General features: G+C 44.3%; 1 protein-coding gene across 1 annotated transcript in view; it reads right to left on the bottom strand.

The window, feature by feature from the left end:
* The window catches only part of LOC310795369 (nipped-B-like protein B), a 49294-nt gene that overhangs the window by 14747 nt on the left and 12238 nt on the right, over positions 1–22309 (bottom strand). The window contains exons 6-31 of the mRNA XM_083657402.1: positions 21434–21582; positions 15399–15544; positions 15215–15308; positions 14555–15088; positions 12325–14457; positions 11429–11542; positions 10333–10479; positions 9458–9529; positions 9274–9363; positions 9022–9125; positions 8802–8888; positions 6200–6431; positions 5452–5594; positions 5271–5351; positions 5033–5133; positions 4791–4917; positions 4492–4574; positions 3879–4011; positions 3605–3748; positions 3402–3488; positions 3067–3278; positions 2854–2956; positions 1990–2088; positions 802–948; positions 259–393; positions 67–165 (exon numbers count right to left, since the gene is read on the bottom strand). Of these exons, the coding sequence (XP_083513528.1) occupies positions 67–165; positions 259–393; positions 802–948; positions 1990–2088; positions 2854–2956; positions 3067–3278; positions 3402–3488; positions 3605–3748; positions 3879–4011; positions 4492–4574; positions 4791–4917; positions 5033–5133; positions 5271–5351; positions 5452–5594; positions 6200–6431; positions 8802–8888; positions 9022–9125; positions 9274–9363; positions 9458–9529; positions 10333–10479; positions 11429–11542; positions 12325–14457; positions 14555–15088; positions 15215–15308; positions 15399–15544; positions 21434–21582 (5596 nt within the window). The remainder of the gene's footprint in view (positions 1–66; positions 166–258; positions 394–801; positions 949–1989; positions 2089–2853; positions 2957–3066; positions 3279–3401; positions 3489–3604; positions 3749–3878; positions 4012–4491; positions 4575–4790; positions 4918–5032; positions 5134–5270; positions 5352–5451; positions 5595–6199; positions 6432–8801; positions 8889–9021; positions 9126–9273; positions 9364–9457; positions 9530–10332; positions 10480–11428; positions 11543–12324; positions 14458–14554; positions 15089–15214; positions 15309–15398; positions 15545–21433; positions 21583–22309) is intronic.

Genomic DNA, 22309 nt, shown 5'->3' with positions numbered 1-22309 from the left:
AAATGGTTCTCATTTGAACAATGGGGCAACAATTTTTTGTTGCTAGGCTGGACAGCTGGCACTCACCACATCTGTGATGTTGAGGATCTTTCTGGTCATGGCGTCTTTATCGTGACCGGGTGTTGGGGTGAACCACAGCTTCTGGAAAGTCTCATTTACCAGTTTCTGCATGGACCAAGATGTCAAATTATTCTAAGTATAATTACAAGCTAACAATTTCCAGCTGTAAGAGGTATTCACGTAAAAATAAACACACACCTTGATCCCCTCCTCATCATTGACCCGTCGGATCATCTTGACACACATCTCGGTGACCTTGCTGAAGCTGGGCTGCTCCAGGCAGATATCCCTCAGGATCTTTATGACCCTCTTCCTCACACTAATACCCGTGTCCTATGGCAAAAGAAACAGCTCAAAATTAATATACGACGTTTCACATGCATATTGAGATTTGCACCTCTATAAAAAAAATGATAAAGGTGGTCGCAGAGCTATAAGCATTTCCAAATTCACTTTGCTTTTATTTGCAAAAAATGGTTGCCATTCCTTCTTTGATCCTTAGGTGGCAGTGTGGAGAAAAAGGATTTTTACCTCAGCTGAACTTTTACACTTAAAGTGAACCCTCGGCTAAAGGTGGCCAATGTCTTGGACAAAGTTCCACTTGGCTCTGAGGCCAGAGAGGACGTGGTGTGGGCGAATCAATTTAAAGCTTATTTGACCACCAGGGCGAGTTTCAAAACCACATACTCCAGTGTCCAAAAGGGGTTGAAGTGTGTGAACAGTGTAGCTTTAGACATTTACCAAGATCCTCTCAATGAGCATGTCGTAGTATTGCTCAGTGAGCTGGGGTCGACTCAGCACAAAACGTCCCACCAGCTCCACAGCTGCCTCTCTCACACTGGTGGAGTTGTCCATGAGGCGGCCGTGGACGCCGCGCTGCATGTCTGACTGTGAAAGCAGACAGGAGAACATATAAAGAGTTACAAAGAGCAGACAGGAGAATATATAAAGGACAGAAAGAGTTATTATTATTAAATTACCAAAGGGCGTGAGTTGTGGAGCAGCTAATATAGAGACACTGCATGAAATAGGCCACGCCCATCACGGGGGAAAAGCTCCATTCATTTCCACACACCAGCGTCATTTTCCTTGTATTAAACATAGTTAAAAGCTGTTGTGTGGTGGGGCTGTGCAGACAACAGATGTAAAAAATCACCAGTTTAAGTTTTTTTGTACTCCCGAGGAAAACAAGGAAGCCATTGAGAATTGGCGAGAAGAAAAATGTGGATCTAGCTGTCAAGGAAGTAAGTTGGAGTGTTCATCTTCCGTATATCCACCTTATTTTTGAATGCCCCACTGTAAAAAAGAATCGTGGGTACAAGGTCCGGTTTAACGTGACTCATTGTTGCCGCTTGCCATTTCCTTTGTTATACTCTGGCTGCAGACCCGAATTATAAACCGGAAGCTGGAGTCCGTTATAAAAGTTATAAATATAGTCACGTTATAAACAACTAACCAACGCTGGAGGTCCGTATGGAAACTCGAAATGTGTGTTACTCGAAATGGTTAAAAGTTAAATCAATTTGGTGGCGTTTTACTGCCATGTAACATAGCTAGCTAGCCGCTAACATTAGCCACAGTTAGTAGCCGACTACCCACAATGCATTACGTTATCCCAGCACCCGAACGACACGGCTGTAGAGCAGAATGGCTCTGCTGTAAAAGGGTAAAATCCTCATAGACGTTTTTTTTGTCGGGGGCTGGGGGGGTTATCTAAATTGGTTACACCGGAAATAGAACCCATAGTTAACGTAAGGCAAAATGGCCGCCAAAAATAAGGTGGATACGATCTTTTTGTGCAACACGCAACCACGCACGCGACATAGGGGAACGCCAGACTTGGAGGGGGGGGGGGTTCTGTTTTCCCCCGTCTTGGGCGTGGCTTCTGAATGACGACGCGTTTTGCAGTGTATCTATAGGAGCACTTACCCGTGTCAAAATACTAGGATCCACAGCGACAACCTCCGAGAGACACTTCATAGCTTTAGTTCTGACGGCGATCGCATTCTCACTCAGCACTCTCAGGATCTGTACACACAGAGAAAGAGAGAACATACTCAGTCCCAGCAGCAGACACAATATAATATCCAATAGGGCTGTGGCGATTCACTTATCTCCCGATTCGATACTATCACGATTCTTGGGTGCCGATTCGATTTATACTGCGATTCTTAAGTATTGCGATTCTACGATTATTGCGATTCGATATTACGATTTATTGCAATTTTTGTTTATTTTTTTATTTTCTTTTTTCAGTTTGTTTGCTTTTTTACACTAGATTAGAACATGGGAAAAGTTGAATCATACACTAGAGACTGTATATTATATCATGAGTAGGGCTGGGCGATATAGTTAAAAACAGGGGCGGACTGGGATCATAATTCAGGCCGGGCATTAGATACCAAGCAGGCCAGGCCGATATGGGCCGACGCGCGTGAAATTTGGGCCGGCCCAATTTGGGCCGTTTGAAGCCAGATTTGGGCCGTTTGAAGTCCAATTTTACAATGAGATGCACCCACTTTAACCCTGAAGTGTAATTATTACTTCAGACTAACTAATAAAGTAATAAAACCACTAGTAAACCAGTAGGCGGCGTCTGGCCTGCTGTTCAGTGAGTGGCCTGACTGCAAGCACCCAAAAAAAAAAAAAAAAAAAAAAATTGCGATTATCGATTCTGGAATAAAAGATCGATTAAAAAAATCGTGACATCAAAAATCGCGATACTTAGGTGAATCGATTTTTCCCCCCACCCCTAATATCCAACCTATGTTGATATTACACCAATTCTCTTACCTGTTGTAAATAAATATCAAAACTCTGCGCAAACGGCCTCATAGAGGCCAAATATCTGACAATTAGACAAGCGTCCTCATAGTCCACAGTGTCAGAGTTTATCCTGAAAGAAAGATAAATGAGACCCAGTTTAGACCCAAGATATTCATCGATAATCAAAAAAAGCCAAGGGTGGTGAAAGAGCAGAGTGTTCCATGGTGAAGTAGTATCTACCTCAGTGTGTTGAATTGTGATGGCGACGTCTTGATGATTTTGCGTAGGAACCTTTTTCGTGCCTCGGCCCTCTGCATAATCTCGCCAGTCGATTCAATGTCCTGATGATGTCGCCCTTTCGACGAGTCCTCGTCTTTCTGAGACTTCATCGCTTTGTCCGTCTCAGCCGTAGTGTCCCTGTACCACTGGGCAATGTAAAACTTCCTGGAAAACTGGACGAAAACAAAACGCATGTTATAGAGATGATAAATAATACATAGTCATTTAAAACGTGAAATATTACTGCATGCCAACAATATGAATCATCCAGTAATAAGGTCATCATGAAACCCTACCACTAGAGATGGATCGGTCTCTGTGCTCTCATCCAAGTAGTCCAGCAAGGCCTTCTGGAGCTGCTGAGTCTCATCACTGCCTGGAGTCTGTGGAAGGGATAAATAAACCAGGAGCATCATGAAAGCAATTCCATAACACTGTTCATTTAGCGGAAACATACAGGTCGGATGCGTTCAGATTATTTTGTAAATATCTAACGTACGTCTTTAAGGATGCGGTCAATTGCTTTTTGGTCCATCTTGCTGGTGACAGCATCTTTACGCAGACGGGAAGCGACAGTGCCCAGGTAGTCCAGCGATGCCACCCTGAGGGCCATTTCTGTCTGCTTGCTACTGAACTGGTGCACCTGGAGTACACAAAGTGGAGGGGAAGTGTCAGTAGTAGAACTGCTGCAGATGTCTTCTCAAACATCAGCACAGCAGCTATCTGGACGGGGTAACAGGTGTGACACTTTAAGGTTGAATGATGCTACTGACCAACAGCCGGCCCAGTAAGCTGAGCAGCAGTTCAGCTGCAGGCCACTCGGGCTTGTTCACCGTAGACAGAAGGTCCTGGACAAAGTTCTCAAACAGAGGGCGGAAGTCTTCTTCTCCCTGCTTACTGCCACACCTGACACACAAAGAGCAATGGTTCGGTCTTGTTTGTTCTTTTAGTTAATTGAAAAAGATTTGGGCAGAAAGAGGTGCAAACACCAAAATCAGTCAAAGTATTTAGAGGACATTCACACTGAGTGCATTCTGTCTGCCAAAGACAAGGTTAAGCTGCTAGATTTCTGAAAAGAAGAAAAAAAAAAAACACTTGTCGTCAGTCAAGCAAAAGTTTATCTTTATAGCAAGGGAATTGAGTGGGTAATATGAAATCCTAAATGCTTAAATTATAAGTTAGGAAAAACCATGACTTCAGCTTGTTCGTGGCTAACATACTCTGATTGATTAGGGGAAATGGCGACAGTTAAATGGTCTTAACTTCTCCAGGAGTGGCAGCAGCACCATGTTGAATAAGCTACAGAAAATGAAATGGCAATTCTGGATGAATGTCAGGTGAAGGACTAAGCTTGATACAAAGATTAGAGTGGAAACAATAGCTCACTTCTTGAGAAAAACTGTTAGGAAGTTCTGAGCTGTCCTCATGGCAGTTTCATAGGAGTTTGTGATGAGGACATCTTGATCCACCTAGGGGGGAAAAAATCCATAAGTGATCTCTATTTATATTTAAAAAAAAAACATTCCAGACAAATAAGGTTTAAAGGAACACATATTACACACTTATATCATTACAAAATCAGTAGTATATCGAAAAACTGTTTTAGTTTTGGGATATAATGATTTTGTAACGATACAAAGCTGGTTGAAAATCGGCCGAGTGTCAGTTAAATCCTTGGTCCTTACCTTCTTATCATGCCTGTCCTCTGTGTCCTTCTCAGGGAGGTGCACAACACACTGGATGAGCTGAAGAACCAGAGCTGTGACCATCTGGATATACAAGGGCTCTCCCTCTTCATCGCTGCTGTTTAGCCTAGGAGTGCATAAGCAGTCGGTGCCTTAGGATCACTGAACACTAAAAAGCCTTCAACAATCAATTACACTGATGTCATTTGACGGAGCAAACAGTCACTGGAGATATTAATCACCTGAAGTTCCTGAGGCTGCGTTTGCCCGTGGGCAGTCTAGCCAGGGAGGTGAAGAGCTCTTCCAGAACCAGCTGCCTGTGCTTCTCGTAACGAGAAAACACCTGAGGAACAGCAGAGTCGAAAAGCACCGCATCAAAACACAACACTAGAGATGTCACGCAGGGACACGTCACGTAATAAACAATGAATAAAACAATACTAAAATTGTTCCAGGACCCAGCCGTGGTGGCAGACTTACCGCTGTCACTAGTGTGATGGCACATAACTGTAGTTCGTTGACATTCTCCACAAAAAATGGTGTAATGCCTAGGGAGGACACCTAAATATGGGAGACAAAAACAACCAGATATATCAAGAGTTCAATGGTCAAAGGTTTAGAAAAGGGCCATACATTTAAAGACCTGAGGACGGCACCTCACCTGGAGGATGGTGGTGTCGGTTAGCAGCTGGATCTCCAGGAGCTCCGAGATGTTGCTGACAATATCGCACACTTTGTTGTACAGCATGACTACGGACCTCTGTTTGTGTGTGGAGCCCTTCCCTCTCCTGCTCTTTGTGCCACCTTGATGAGTAAAATAAGGAGAAGATGCCCAGTGAATTAGTGAGAATAGCAAGTAGTCTCAAATCAGCGGCTGGTAGTTTGAGTAAACCATTTCTATGATGAAAAACCATGTTCAAACTGTTTCAGGAAATTGTAGACTGGGCTACAGGGTTCAGCATCAGCAAATGTGACAACTCAAAGTGAAACGAGTCCAGGACGTTAGATGCTAAGTGGTGTCTTAAGGAATTTGCATATTTATAAATAAGCAACTCCCTGCAGGTGCTGCAACTGCTTCCAGTTCTGACTGTTGTGTCAGCTAGATTTAGCTAGACACATTATCTGTGAAATCCTCTGAGACATGCTTGTGAATTAGGGCTATACAAATAAACCCGACTTGACTAATCACCGGATTTTTGCCAATTAAATTCCCTCGCTCCCAGTTGCCACATTAATTACTAGGAACAAAAAATATCCCGGAAACAAGAGAGAAAATAAATCCTACATTTTCCTACTAATCAAAGTGCCTCTCAATACATGAATGGCACAAGCAGAAGAATAGCTGCTGCAAATTAAGCTTTTTGCAAAAATACTAATTCTGGGTGAACAGATTGAAACGGTTTGCTGACCTCCATGGGGATCCACTCGGTAGACCGGGTCATACTGAGGGTAGAGAGTGTTCTGCAGATGGTACTTGGTGTACTGCAACACCCTCTCGATGGTGTCCTCGATATAAACGGCCTTGGGCATGCGTCGAGAGGTCATGATGTTGAGCGAGGTCAGGCAGGCGTCAGCGGACTTCGTCACTCGCTCCATGATGATGTCGCGCCACAACCGCTCTTCATCCCTGGCATCATTATCCTATAAATTCCAGGTAGACATAAAAAAAATATATATATATATTAATAAGTTCACCTGAAACTTATAAATGGTGTGTACACACCCAGGGCCACATAAGTTGGCATTTAAAATACAGAAGTTGACAGAGACTTTGGCCCGTGCATATTGTGCACATTTTGAATACACTGCGAAATGGAGACCTGGATGGCAAGGCAGTGAAATAAAGCAAAATGCTCTGATGAGATTTGAATCAAACTACAATACCGGTAATAATATCCCAGAGGAACATCCAGACTGTAATGATGAACTAGTTGCTTTAGTCTAAAAGCCATCTAGTTTGACCAAAAATCATCTCCCTATTTGCAATGGAATTCCATTATGGGCTCATAAGTCCAAGCTAATTGCTAGAAATTCAAGGTTTTACACACACACACACACACACACACACACACACACACAAACTGTTATAAAGTTTTAATATTTTTTCAGATGAGAACGTAACATATACCGTAAATTTCGGACTATAAGCCGCGGCTTTTCCCCCGTTTTTTGGCCCTGCGGCTTATATAACGGTGCGGCTTATCTATGGATTTTTTCAAAAAAAAAAAAAAAAAAAAAAAAAAAAAATCTCTCTTTTTTAGCACTCTTTCTAACTATAAATCCACTTCTGTTTTAATTTCCTCTCTTGCCCTCTTTTCACCACACCGCGGACACTGTGTGCACTGTAAAAAAAAACACAGGTGGTGTTGTGTTATGTTGTTTTGTTGAAATGTTAATAAATGGGAGCTTCCTCAAACAGCCATCTCTTTCCCGACAATCCCCTCTGTGCATGAACCCTTACATATGGTAATTAAACATTAAAACACAAAAAAAAAAAAAAAAACATTAAAACACCTGCGGCTTATAGTCCGGTGCGGCTTATATATGTAACAAACAGGCAATTTTGCTGCTGCGGCTTATACTGCGGAATAGTATAGTGCGGAATTTACGGTATTCCAAATATGTGACGAGTTTATCAGAATAATGCCTATTTGGACATTTTCACCGAGCAGCGAGGAGCGCTGGCTGTGTGACCGGCCGGACTAGCTACACTAGTATCTGTCAACCCCTACTGGCGGTGAGAATAATTACGAAAACACTGTCGACATGTGCTTTTGTAACTAATGTTATGCTCCTCGCAGCACTAACACTATGAGCATGTAACTGAAGTTGGCAACACTCGCCACAGTGTAGCTGCTGAATGTTGCCAAACTTCATTGATAGTTTACAGTTGATCAATGTTTACAACGCAACCGGCCGGCTAACGCTGAACCGGAAGAACAAATGCAATTGCGTCCCAACACGGGCGAGAAAAAGTGGGCGGGGCAACATAAGGTGAATAGGGGTTTGCAATGCTGGTGCATACTGTATAATTATGTGTTATGGCGATATTTATGGCACATGGGGCGGACTGGAGACGCACCAGTCGCGCCCACTGTCTGATGATGGCATTGGCTGTCCAGCCTATCCACCTTATTTTTGGCGGCCATTTTTGCCTGATCTGCTGATGGGTGCTTCTTCCGGTGTGATCCTCCCAGCCTTGTTGCTGACAGCTTGACACCCGTCTGGGCGAACGGAGCAAATCACTAATCAGGTCCAGCTTGGCAAAAATCTCGTCGATAAATATCCCTTTAAGAGCGCAGTGCATTCATGGGTAATCGCCTGCTGTGGCCAATATTAACCATTTCGAGTAACACTGTTTCCATACGGATCACCGGCGTTAGTTTGTTGCTTATAACGTGGCTATTCATAACGTTTTCTATCTCGGATACGTTATTTCGAATCGCACATAGGTTACGCCAAACCCCACATAGGTTACGCCTCGAATCCCACATAAGTTACGCTAAAACGCACATACTTTACGCCTCGAATCGCACATAAGTTACGCTAAAACCACCACCGCAAAGCGTGTGGGTTCCAGGACGAAACAGACTCGAGCCACTAACGTCATCTTAAGAGCACAATATTCCTGGAATGCAAGTTTAACTAAACAGTTACATGTCCTCTGCATTCTACATAAAATTAAGATATTACGGGTTGTTTTATTTTGTATGTTACATACTTATTGACCAAGTTATGTTCAATTCAGCCAGGGTACAAGAGACTGAGTGTAGGCAGCCATCTTTTCAAATCAAGTAGAATACTTTAGGAAATGGCAAGCTGCAGCAATAGTCACGTTAAACCGGACCTTGTACGCACAATTATTTTTTACAGTGGGGAATTCAAAAATAAGGTGGATACATATGTTGTGTCTACTCTTAAACCTTTACAGTCTGGACGTTCACACACAGGAAAAAGGTAAGAAACATGTCAAATGATCACAGGAAAGTCAATTGATGACCATTAACTTACATGATTCATTAACGTGGAAATCCTGGCTCCGTCCTGAATGTTCTTCTCCAGGATGTTCATCAGCTTCACCAATTTGCTAGATGGAAGCTGTGGATCAAAGCGATGATGGGTTGATTTCAAAATGATGTAATTGGGAATCGATGGTTTCTTCGACAGCTAAATATTACCAATAGCATGTAAAGGTATAATCACCGCACAGTACACACTCGATACCTCTTACCTTGTTAAGGATGCCCATAGCTTTAATCTTAGCAGACTCGCTACCTAGCTCACTCAACTGTTGCTTCCCAAGCAAGAGCTCTTGAGGGATCATCTCGTCATCATCTGTATGAGGGGCACAGGAGAGTTACATTGTTTACATGCATCAACTCAATGCTTCAATTGCAGCAATTGTAGCTTCTAATATTAAGAACTTGAAAGATTGTATAGAATCTAGGAAATTGCAGGAAATGAGAACTTGTATAGTGCTCACCTGCTTCAGTGAAGTCCACATCCTCAAGGTTGTCAAGAATGGTGTCCACGCTTGCCGTGAATCTCTTAAATGTGGAGGAGTCCATCAGTTCTATTGAGTAAATGGACACAAGTTGATTAACAAAAATCAGTTGGATTTTTTTTAATAATGTTATAATAGGATCCGAAAATGGGGAAAACAATACCGTCCGGTGTTAGCTTGGGCTCATATGCCTTCTTCTTTTTCAGTTTCTCCTTTTTCTTCATTTTTCGGGCAACTGGACAAGGACGAAAACACAGTGACAACATTAATCAAATGCTAGATCACAACTGAAATCTCCAGCGCTGTTTTATGCAGATAAAGACTGGGATGTGCCAATCATGCCACCCTGGGAATTGGCTTGATAATGATGATTGGTTTCAGAAAGAATAAAGCTAATTGTATGGCAGCCGTCAGAGACAAGAATCACAAAGGGCATCATCTCTTCTTCTTGGCTGGTGTTAATTTCCCAAGAGAAAATCAATTTCATGAGAAGAAAACCGCTCCTGAACGAAAGTAACACAGCGGAAGCAACAGAGACCTTTTGTGGAAGCGCATATGGGAGCAGAAGTGCAACAGGCTACCGCATTTAGCAGGCCATCTTTTATACATCCACGGGCTATCCCGGCCGAATGGAGAGCAAACAGCGGAGCGACGGAATTAACAAATTAAATGAGTCAGCTATCGAGCACATACAAAGGACGCGTTTCAGCACAGAACCATCATCAGCTGTTAACGAGCTGCTAACGTTACATTACGTACAGGCTAGTCAGTGATACTGGCTGTCCTCGAGCACCTCCACGTTCAGAGTGTTTTATAAGATGTTATTGGAACAAATCTGTCCTCGCCATCAGATCAGCAGAGGGGGTGGACCAAAGACTGGGACAGCTTGAATTTGTTGAATTGAAAAAGTACAATTGGGGCAAAGGTGGGGTGTGGGGGGGGCGATCAGGGGGAAAACATTGTCCATATCAACTGTTTGTTTTGGGCAACCATTTTTCTCATGGAATACCCATTACACCCTACACAAATGAGACTCACGATCATTCAAGCTTGGTGTTGGAGAGTCTTCCTCCGAGTCCTCAGGGCTACGTTCACGGTTGCGGCCGCCGGACCCCCGGCGGCCCCCTCTCTTCTCCTCTATCTCCCATGACCTGTCCTGACTCTTCTTGTGCCTTTTCCGTGGAGCTGAAACGATACAAAAACATGGAGGAAGGTTAAACTCAGAAATGAAATAAAGTTCTATATTCGTGAGGTAACTCACTTCTTGAGAGAGGCATCTCCTCTCACTATCACAGAAGCTCTATTTACTGCGTCAATCTCTGATTGGGGTCAGAAGACCAGTCAAAACGTCCCTGCAGTGGACCTGCGGTACGCGTATTTCCACACCCTAATACATCCCCCTCAAAGACGATACCTCAGGTTTGCCCTCAGGGGGGTATGTTACCAGTATTGCCTGTTTCTCTCCCTCACCCCCCCAGGGTGCTTGTCTGATGCACGGAGGCAGCGATCGCCCCGCTCAGTCGTTTGGGCATCTGCTTGGCAACCTATCTGGACGACTGGCTGGTTTTGGCACAGTCGGAGCAGGAGCTCCCAGAACTTAAGGTTATGAATATATCCCCGGTTCTATGAATAATAAGAGTGAGGTAACTCACCAGACAACCCTTCTTGCGAGGCGGACGAAAATAATGTTTATGATGATGATGATGATGATGATGATGATTATGATCCAGCCCTTCGCGCAGCCTTTATATAGGGGGCACCGTCCCCTTGGCAGGCCGGGGGCTACAAGTCTTCTGACCCCAATCAGAGATTGGTGCAGTAAATAGAGCTTCTGTGATGGTGAGAGATGTCTCTCTCTCTCAAGAAGTGAGTTACCTCACTCCTATTATTCATTGAACCGGGGTTATATTCATAACCTTAATTTTATCCCTCCACAGTAAATGTTGCCTGGATAAATACAATATGTCAAGCACTCTGTGGGGTCCATTCCTTTTTTGATTATATTATGGTTGCATGGTAAGAATAATGTTCAGTCACTGAAAGGTGCTCCCAGCAAAGTGGATTTCCACTTTTTGCAGATGTTATTCTTATACATTGTGATTTTTTTAAGGTTTGTTGAAGTCGGGGTACTCACACTCAGCCGCAGAGTCGTCATCATCTTCATCATCCGAGTCCGCCTCAGCATACCTGGGTTTGTCGGTGGCGCTGCGCCTGCGCTTTCCTGCCTTCACCTTCTCGCCCTCTCTCTCTGCAGACAGACAAGGTGAGCGCTCTTTCAGCACAGAACAATGTGCACCTCAGAAGAAGACACAGCGAGTCACTCCCTGGGTTTGACTTTCAATAGAGAGGCAAAGTGACCGCCTACTTCCTGCTTCAGCACTGCACCAGAGATTTTCATCCGCCATTTATTTTCCCATAGACATTTCATAAAATGCTTATAAAAATAGTTTTACTTCGTCAAACCAAACGGTTCAGCTATATTTATAATCGGGGGAGACCATAGAACATTTCACTTGGACCTAAACTTAAAAAAACGACGTCTAAAAAATATTTTCTTTAAATCCGCAATTTTGTTACGTTTTGGTCTGAGTTAAATGTTATGTGGTCTCTCCTGTTTCTAAATATATCTTAACCATTTGTTTTGACCATTTAAAAATATTTTTTATACGCCTTTTACGAAATGTCTATGGGAAAATAAATGGCGGATGAAGATCTCTGGTACAGTGCTGAAGCAGGAAGTAGGCGGTCACTTTGCCTCTCTATACTGAATCACTCATGTCTTTTTTAGAAGACAATATCAAGTCTTAAGACCAAAGCTTGACACCAAAATAAAAGAGAATGCCTCTTCGTTATCATTTACTGTGATTCTAATGATTGCAGAGATAGTGGTAAAAAGCAGTAAATGAGAAATATGGCTAGGCGTAAAACACTGCTTTCACCTATACAACACAGGAACAACAACAAAAAAATCATATTATACAACGCACATATCCTTCCCCAACAACCTGTAAACATTTAAACAATTCTTACCTCTCCCTGATTTGTCAAAGTGGGACCAGTGCTTGGACTTGGAGCTGTGTGCATGCCTCTCCCTAATGATCTTCTTGACCTCTTCAACAGAGAGTTTCTGAAGCACAACGACAGGCTTAGCTCCTTTGCTCAAGTTCTCGACTAATGAAACTCGTTGCAGGCTGACCCGCGGCTCCAACAACTTGCATTGGGGCTCCAACAACTTGCATTGGGGCTCCAACAACTTGCATTGGGGCTCCAACAACTTGCATTGGGGCTCCAACAACTTGCCTTGGGGCTCCGACAACTTGCCTTGGGGCTCCAACAACTTGCATTGGGGCTCCAACAACTTGCATTGGGGTTCCTTCCCGTCAACCTTTCGTTTAGGAATCACAAAGTTCTTCAACGCCCCCGACTTGGTGCCCAGCAGGTATGCGGGGAAATCGGCAGGTTTTCCCTCAAAAGGCTGCTGCTTGTTTGCATCTTGGCGGTTCTTGCTGCCGTCCCCACACCTCTTCTCCTCCTTCTTTGCGGGGCTGAAACTGTCCGTTAACTGACGACCACTGAGCTCTGCTGACCCTCTGCTGTCCTGCTTCACTCTCGGGCTGTCGGCTTTAGTGTGCTGCTCCTCGGGAGACTGTCTGTTCCTGGTTTCCCCAGACTCAGCCGTGTGTTTCTTTTCCCTGTCTCTATCCTTGTCCCTATGCTTGTCCCTGTCCCTATCTTTGTCCCTAACTCTATCCTTGTCTCTAACCCGATCCTTGTCCTTAACCCTATCCTTGTCTCTAACCGTATCGTTGTCTCTAACCCTATCCTTGTCTCTAACCTTATCCTTAACCCTATCCTTGTCTCTAACCGTATCGTTGTCTCTAACCCTATCCTTGTCCTTAACCCTATCCTTGTCTCTAACCGTATCGTTGTCTCTAACCCTATCCTTGTCTTTATCCCCAACCTTGTCTCTAACCCTATCGTTGTCTCCAACCCTATCCTTGTCTTTATCCCCAACCTTGTCTCCAACCCTATCCTTGTCTCTAACCATATTGTTGTCTCTAACCCTATCCTTGTCTTTATCCCCAACCTTGTCTCTAACCCTATCGTTGTCTCCAACCTTGTCCTTGTCTCCAACCCTATCCTTGTCTTTAACCCTCTCCTTGTCTTTAGCCCTATCCTTGTCTCGAGCCCTATCCTTGTCTCTAACCCTAGCTTTCTCCCTCTCCTGATCCTTGTCTTGCCCAAGTCTGGAGTTCCGCTCCGCCTTGCTTGAGGATTTTAGGGTCTCTGGTTGGGGGACACGGGATTGGTCACCGTCGCGGGACTTTTCCTCTCTGTGGCCAGAGTCCGACCGCCCGTCATGTTTCTGCCGCGGCGTGTCAGGCCCTCTGCCATCAGAGTGTCCCTTTCCGTTGTCGGGTTTGCCATCATGTCGGTGCTTTGAGTCCCGTCGGTTCTCCTGCTTGTGTTTGAGGGTTTCTGGTCGGACATCTGTACCAGGCTTCTTGACGGTTTCTGGTCGGACATCTGTACCAGGCTTCTTGACGGTTTCTGCTTGGACATCGGTACCAGGCTTCTTGAGGGTTTCTGCTTGGACATCTGTACCAGGCTTCTTGAGGGTTTCTGCTTGGACGTCTGTACCAGGCTTCTTGAGTGTTTCTGCTTGGACATCTGTACCAGGCTTCTTGAGGGTTTCTGCTTGGACATCTGTACCAGGCTTCTTGAGTGTTTCTGGCCGGACATCTGTACCAGGCTTCTTGGCGTTGAGGGTTTCTGGTCGGACATCTGTACCAGGCTTCTTGACATCTGTGCCGGGCTTCTTGGAGTTGTCGGCACGCTGTTTGATGATCCCAGGTCTGCTTTCTACATCCTTCGCCGTCTCTCCATCCGTCTTTGACTTTAGGTGCCGTATGCAGTCCTCGGGCAAGCGCTGTACTGCCACAGCCACCTCCGGCTGCTTACCTCTGCCAGCCTGCTGCAGGTTAATACTGACCATCAAAGCAGGACGACTGGCGCCGTTACTTGCAGCAGTAGCCTCCTGGGGGGTCAACTTGCTGCCAACGTTGCCCCCTCCTACACTAGGCCCACCACTGGCCCCAGCGGTGCCCCCGGCTCCAGGTTCCTGAGGATACGAGTCTTGCTTCCGTTTCTTCAGTGGCTTGTCTGCAATGAAGAACACTGTAGCTTAGTTTCGACAAAAACGAACGGACTGAGTACATGAAACAAAAAAAAATATAAATATAAATAATAAGAAATTCACCTTTATCCTGAACTTCTTTGGAGCATCGCTCCTTCTCGCTGGCTGACTCACGTTCTATCCTCTCAATCTCAGCGAGCGCGTCCATCTCAGCGTCGTCGTACACAACCCCACTGACGAGCGCAGACTGCTTGGAATTTGGCCGAATAGGACCCTGTTGATAGCCTGCCTGCTCGCCAGCCCCTAGCCTGTGTGCTGAGTCCTGGCCTGTCCGTGAGAACAACTGATTATTGTTCATGAAATCAGTATCGTGGTCAGAATGGTCATCTGCCCGAGGAGGAGGGAGTTCTCCGGACTCGTCCATCTCCGAAGACTTCACTCGGGACAGTTTTAAAGTCAGCTTGGCAGAGTCTTTAGCTGGAGAGTTAACAATGTCATACAACAAGGCATCTCTGTCCATCTGCTCAGTTTCCTCTTTAGTCAGTTTCTTCTGCTTCTTCTTGCGGTCCGCGGTGGCGAGGAGCAGGTCAGGAGCTGCATCGTGTGGTGACATATAGGGTGGAGGAGACTGCACGATAAGAGGAGGCCTGGATCCTGCTGGAACACAAAGAACATGCGAGAACATGAGAGTGAGCGCTACAGCGTCGCAACAAAGAAGGATTTGTAGAATGGTTTGTTATCGTTGATTCCAGAGAAGAATTGCTTATCATTCAGGCAGCATACTTTTTGCAGTCCCTTCACTCTCAGCAGGGGAACAGACAGACTGTGGCGATCGAACTGGGAATGAAGCAGGCCTCAGGGAAGGGTCACTCTCCTGCTGAAAATAAGACATCTCCAGTTAACCTTTTAGTGTCAGTATCTGTTGAGAAAATTCAGGTGGAATTCATACCTTGCTTCTCAATATTACCTCATTTCCCAATCTCTGCACCATGTTCATGTAGTCTTCATTGGAGCCCGGTCTCGTGTTGTGATTGGACGAGTTGCTTGGGAGTTGTCCAGAGACCTTGTTGTCATGGATATTCCTCACACCTCCAGAAACCAAGGGGCTAGCAACTAAAACAGACAGCAAAATAAAATCTCTGTTTTATTTGTGCGGGATAAACATTTAATTGGTCACTTGGATAAGGTGGTTTGAATAAAGAGCATAGAGAACTGTTCCCTTTACACTTACGAGGTATTTCATTTAATCCAAAGGGAAATATACATAAAGTGTTTACTGATCAACCGCTGTTTCAAAGAACTTTTAGAATTTGTAAAGCTCATGTGTGTTGCACTGGAAAGGTTCATTCTCTCTCTCTATCGACTACTCTTCCTCCACCACGACAAATCATAGGTGACAGAAGCATCAAGCTATTCACCCACAGCAGTGAGACAGATTGAATCTCAATGTCTGCAGACTGGCAGAATGTAAAGCGACAACAGAATGATGTTATGAAACCAGCTGCTCCATTGTCAGCTTGCTTCAAGTCACTTGCCTTTAAATGGAAGTAATGTAAAAGTGCTAATTATGCAAGCAGCTCGTAGCTGTTTGCTAGCAAACCATAAAAAGCATAGCCAGCTGAGTTGATCTAAAGTACCATAGTGGCTATTATAGATGCAGCAATATATCGGTCGATATTGGCCGCTCAACAATTGCAGTGGCTGAAATTTGATCAGTTGGGTCTCATAATTTGTTTCATAATTACATTATAGTATGATTGACCTTGTGCTCATTCAACGATAGTGTGATGAAGGGCTCAAAAGACTTTAAAACAGATCAGTTATTTGTTTATAATGAAGATTTGTTTCCCTGTTAAAAAAAAAAAGGTGCAAAAATCTGTATCGGCTATCTATCGGCCAATTAAATTGTTATTTTAAACATCGATATCAGCCTAAAATTTCGCAATCGGTGCATCTCTACTGGCTATGCATAGCTACCAGTGGAAGAAAGAAAATAATTAATAAAAATTGCTCCAAAAATAAGTAGTCTGACAATGGTTACAATGTAACTCTTGCTCTGTGAATGGACATGAGTGCACCTCCTCCCAGTGTATGTATGTTGTGGACTCATGTTGGATGGATTCTTGCCTTAGTCAGAAATTCAGAATACATAAATGATAGATCGTCATCAGGAAGGGAAACGACATTAGCAATGACTACAAAGCGTGTCTCTTATTTAACATGCTGCACCTTGAGTTAGGGTTGTTGAATAATTGGCCGTGTTGTCTAGTCTGCAACACTGTTCAGCTACATTATTATCCACAGCAAAGAAGAGTTGAATGGGCTCCAGCTCACAGAAGGAGAGCTAGCTAAGGGTGATAATCTGTCCCGTTCACACAAATGTAGATTTAATGCGTATAGGCTACATATCTCTCGTGGTTGAGAAAGACTGAAATTAAGTATCCTGATCTTTTGTTTTGTGGAATCCAATTATTATGGTTAAGAACCTCAGTGCTTCTCAGACCAAATATACTCAACACTACTAACAGCGCTCATCATTATCAAATTAGAACCGCTTGCTTGGGTCGTTTCCCCCTAGATCAAGTGCAATTCTCCTCAGACACACTTCTTATATAAGGCAATTATAGAGTGGAATCCCTTACCTATCCACATCACATGAAGATAAAATAAATAATATACATTCAGAAAGCATCTGAAAAGGCCAACTGGCCGGTATAAACATTGATTTTTATAAACCTTGTACCTCCTAAGCTTTTTGGCCTTAGGATGTTGTAACTCATCTTGTATCCTTGCGTCTTGAACAAGAAGAGTTTAGCACTTTTAGCAGATTTCTCATATTTCTTGAAATGCCGACTGTTGCGGCAATATTTTCTGTGGTCCCCAGGAAGACTAGTGGTTACTATGGCAGTGGTTCTCAAATTTTTTCACATGAAGGACCCCTAAACTGACAAACATTTGACCATTTGATAGGATTTTGTCCCACGGTCCCCCATGTGATAATAAAATTGATGCTTGTAGATGTTTTATTACAGAAAGTGTATAAAACCCACGACCAAAATAGTCATTGTGTTACTTATGAATGGAATTATAGCGGAAATAAATGACCCCCCTTTTGGCTCGGGACCCCCTGGAACCCCCATTTGAGAACCACTAAGGCATCAGGTGAAGGGGATCCTAATAAAGAATAAATAATAAGACCGCTATGCACAACAACAATCTACTTGGGGCACTGGGGCCCATGATTTCATGATTTATATATAAATATACTCTATTTACACTCCCAGCTGGCAGACATGTTCTGTCACCACAAGCCTAGATGCCAGATGTAAGCCCAGGCCTCATTGTCCGGCTGTACAGCAGCAGCAGCAGCAGCAGCAGCAGCGAGGCTGCTCCTCTCAGCCCACCAGATGCTAGGCTGAATGAAAAGTGAGACACGCAGCATCGGCCTGAATGAGGCCACTAATCCTAAGCGTGAAAAGTGATGATGTTAAAAGACATACATTGCCCTGGGGTGGTTTATATACAGTATATATATATTGCTAGTTTCACATTTTGAAAAGCGCATGCTAGGAGGCAAGGCCACAATGGCGACCCCAGCCATCCACGAAGGGACGCCTTAATCCTGTTTCAATACTTTATAACGGAGTAAAAACATCAAGAGAGCGCTATTTGCATAACAAAGCAACCAACAATACAACAGAAACGTTGACAAGACCAAATCACGCCTTCATGTTTTTGCTCCATGACAGCAGGGCGCTCTAAGGATCGCGATGTCAGTCGGTAGCTCTGTTCTCCACTTTTGGTCAGGTGGGTGAAAGTGCGCACAGGGGGGAGTTACTGTAGATTGCAGTCAGACTCGTAATCGGGAGACCAGAGTTAGATTTGCAACAGCAATGCTTATAAATGCAATGTTGCAGCAGGCCTGTTAAGACTCTTAATCTTGTTTCAACAGCAGCACACCCAGATCACATTCACAGTTACAAACTGATGCTTTGGCGCGGCGCTACCGAGCACAAGCACAGAGTGTTCTACTGTTCGCCACTGACCCGCTTCATTAGAGTAGCTGGCGGTTAAAGTGCCTTGCTCAGGGGCACACTGATCACAGTTACTGAGGGAGGGGAGAGTGCTTCTCATTCGGTTTACCCACTCTTAGGTTTTCTCAGTGGTGTAGTGCAGGGTAGACGCAGGTAGACGGCGTCTACCCACTTATTTTTCAGCCTGCATTGCGTCTACCCACTTCTAAATCCCCTCTGATGCGCATCCATTCAAGTAGTGCGGCTGCATTTTTTTTCCCTCTTTTCTTCCTAAAAGGCATGGGTCGTCATACTCCGGCTCGATTGCCCAGTAGTACTGGGCGGCTGCGTTGGTTGGTTGGGTAACGTAAGCCAATCAGAGGCAGAGTAGAGCGGGTCCTTTCCTTTGCTTTCCTATGCTACATGTGCTAGCAGCTCAGCTGTCAATAGCGATGGTAACGTCATCTCGGTGGGCTATACGATGTCATGGGGGAAACAACACATAGAGTGAGTCCCCATTTGGCAGCAGGCCAGGCCACCATTAGTCTCGCAGTGCCAGATGATATCTACAGTACGTCTGGAGCACAACTGTCAAAAGTAACGCCCGCCTCCCAAGACCAAAAAAAAAGCATACATGACAGACATGAATTGACCAACCACTGACCTCATGGGCAGTGCATTCAGAATGTGTGCAACAGCTAAATAAACCCCGGGTGAAAACATAAACTAGGGGTGCACCGATCGATCGGCAAGCAATCTGTATCGGCCGATTTTGACCTCAAATATGCGATCGGCTGATTGCCGATATTTCGGCTGATTGTCGATATTTTTTTTATATTATTATTATTTATTTATTTTTTAATAAAAAAAAGCCCTATCACTAATCAGGCTTTCCAACGATATAAAATGCAATGCCAATTGGTATTATTAAAGGGGAGAAATAATCGACCTAAAATAACATTTCCAAACTTTTTTTGAGGAGTTTATATATCGTGATCGGTGATTGGTGATCGGTAATCGGTGATCGGTTGGGCAGATATTTCCCATAGGCGATCGGCAATTGGTGGCAAAAAATGTGATCGGTGCACCCCTAAAATAAACTTTATTGAAATGGCTCAAACCTCCACCACGCCGACTAAAAAACTTTGGCTGCCTTCTTTGCTCCAAATCATTCCGTTCGGACAATAGAGATAAACTACGATTATTTCAATCCAAGTCATGTATCCTTCCTTCCGTCACAGCCTACAGCACGTGCTATCTGCTGGGAGCGGCCGGAAGTCTCGTGTGATTCAGAGACTTGTGATTCAGACCCTCCGTCGCTGGAAGCTTGCTGACATCGACGACGTTGGGTCTGACTATGTGAGACTAGGCCACCATAAACAGTCTAGCTTACTTCCTGTTACAGTGCTTGCTAGTACAAAAACTGACAGGACATAAGCTAGGTCAGAGGTTCTCAAATGTTTTTCAGCCAAGGACCCCTTACAAGATACAAAATATACTGGGGACCCCCTCATTCTGATTTGTGATTTTGGGCTAAGCTTAATTGTTTCCATGGTAACGTGTTTGACTTTTAAATTGATAGGTTTGTTAGATTAGAATGTAATCCATGAACCGTTTTAGATGTACAGCATAACTATGAAGCTTTTGTTTTATTTTTATTTTCCTGAAAACTTTTCGCGGACCCCCTGGCAAAGTGCCACGGACCCCTGGGGGTCCCCGGGCCCCATTTGAGAAGCACTGAGCTAGGTTACAAACTGTTCCCTAGCAACACAATTCCATGAAAACAGTCTTTAATGCATCCCCCAATTAATATTGTTGAATTCTTTGAATGATGATGATATGATATTAAGATGAACTTCCTGAATATGTCTGACTTTAGAAATATAAATTAGTTATTTAATTTTCAGTTTTAGGACTGAGCATTTTTGAGTATATCTAATTGGCTTTGAAGTGTGGAAGAGGATATTGGTACTTACTGAACATGTCTGATCTTTCTAGCCAAGGTGAAACATGAACAAGGATGCATTGCCACAGTACGAGAAATATTCTTTGTCATTCCTCTCTGCTATTGTCTGCTAATATGTAAGGGAAAAAAATAGATGCATGCTGACAGTACCAGGTGAATGTTTATTACAAATTAAACTAATCTCTGACTGAAACACCATATTGCCTCGTCAATATATCTTATATTCATGCATTATGCCTGTGTAAGACCAGTAATATTTTGCAAACTGCCCCTTGACAAATAATGTTGTTTTACATGTCACAGTTTAACACAAAGCATTTATCCTTTGCTGGACAGGCCGCCTAAATAAATTAATAAATAATTAAATAAATGGCGGGGGTAGGTGGGGTTGGGGGGCATAAATTACAGTCTACCCCACTTCTCCAGGGTCCACTACACCACTGGGTTTTCTGCAGCTAAGTCAGTGCATTTGTAGTCAGGGGAAATGTGTACCAGCTGAAGAATTGACCAGGAAATTCACATTTGGGCACAGTGGCATTATGATTTTTGTTTATGTCTATACTCTGATACAGACCCAGAGATGCAAAGTCATGGTCAGTGAAAAACATGAGAGATACCAGGGCAGACATAAAACCACTCAGAAACCCTCTTATTTTGGGTTGAAAAGGTGACTGTAACCTAAAGGTGAGCTTAGGTGACTAGCTTGCATCCCTGCAGTCCTTCATTGAAATCAGTACGCAAGTTTCCCTCGTCACCACGGCTTAAGAAGAATCATGGCCTAAACATGTAAATAAGTGGAAGGTTTTTTTCTGCTTCCTAGTCCACCAATGCAAACAAAAACATGTGGTTGGTGACAAAACCAAGAACATCAGATGGGAGAAGCTGTTTTGAAGCCATGGACAACGAGGTGAAGAAGACGCAAAAACCTTTCTGTGACCTTCCTCAACATTAACGTTTGCCGATATGTGGAGGTTTCATGCATCTGTAAACAGGCAGCTCTCGACACATTAACGTTGTACTCACCTTGTTGAATCTGGTGTTGAGAATAGCTGGGGGGGTGATTGTACTGCATGTAGCTAGCAGGGCTTTGAGGGGCGTACGGGCTCGGTACCGGGCTGTTCTGCTGGGGCACGAAGCGAGTGCCTGAACCAGACTGCGGGGAGGCAAAGCGACTGCAAAAGAGGAAGGTGAGAAGATGGCATCGTTATGGGTGTGTGGAGGTATCCGGCAGCTCGGCTGTATTAGTAGATTTATAGAAACTTCCAACATCTGGGGCCAGTTGCACCAAGTGGTCTTACGACTGGTCTTAAGCTACGCCGGTCGTAACTTTACGACCTAACAGCTACGCCGGTTGCACCAAGAGGGCTTAGGGCCTTCTTTTCACTACGCCCAGGCGTAACTCTTACGCCTGGTCAGGAGGAGGCGTAAGGGTCTAAGGTAAGGGTGCCTGCCTGTAACAGAGATCTCCGTGTCTATCAGCGGAGACCTGCTGTAATTGAGTCCGACTCCTTTACCGTCCTCATCGTCGTAACGTCGCCATCGAAGCGTGACGTTAGATTATAACGAACTAGTTGTGTGGCTTAGCCTTCCCAAATGTTGAGGGTCGTTTTTTTAGAATTTAATACATAGAATTGGGAACGTTACATTCAATTTCATTCAGACTGCCTGTCACTAATCGCCGCCGCCATTTTCCCCCGGAGCTTCTACGGGAGGAGGGAGGGTGTAGTGACGCACATACAGTAGTGGGTGACGGCGCGAGGCACATTTGTGGGCCAATCAGGGGGCATTCCCCGGGCAATTCACATGGACGCGCATTGCTACGACCAGCGTAGTTAAGACCAGAGGTAAGCCCTGTTGGTGCAACAGGCGTAAATCCACTCTAAAGACTGGTCGTAACTA

This window comes from Poromitra crassiceps (assembly GCF_964638095.1).
Source record: "Poromitra crassiceps genome assembly, chromosome: 21".
In the NCBI taxonomy this organism is placed as follows: domain Eukaryota; kingdom Metazoa; phylum Chordata; class Actinopteri; order Beryciformes; family Melamphaidae; genus Poromitra; species Poromitra crassiceps.
Note: the sequence above shows the minus strand (reverse complement) of the source record. Positions and strands in the feature narration are given on the sequence as shown.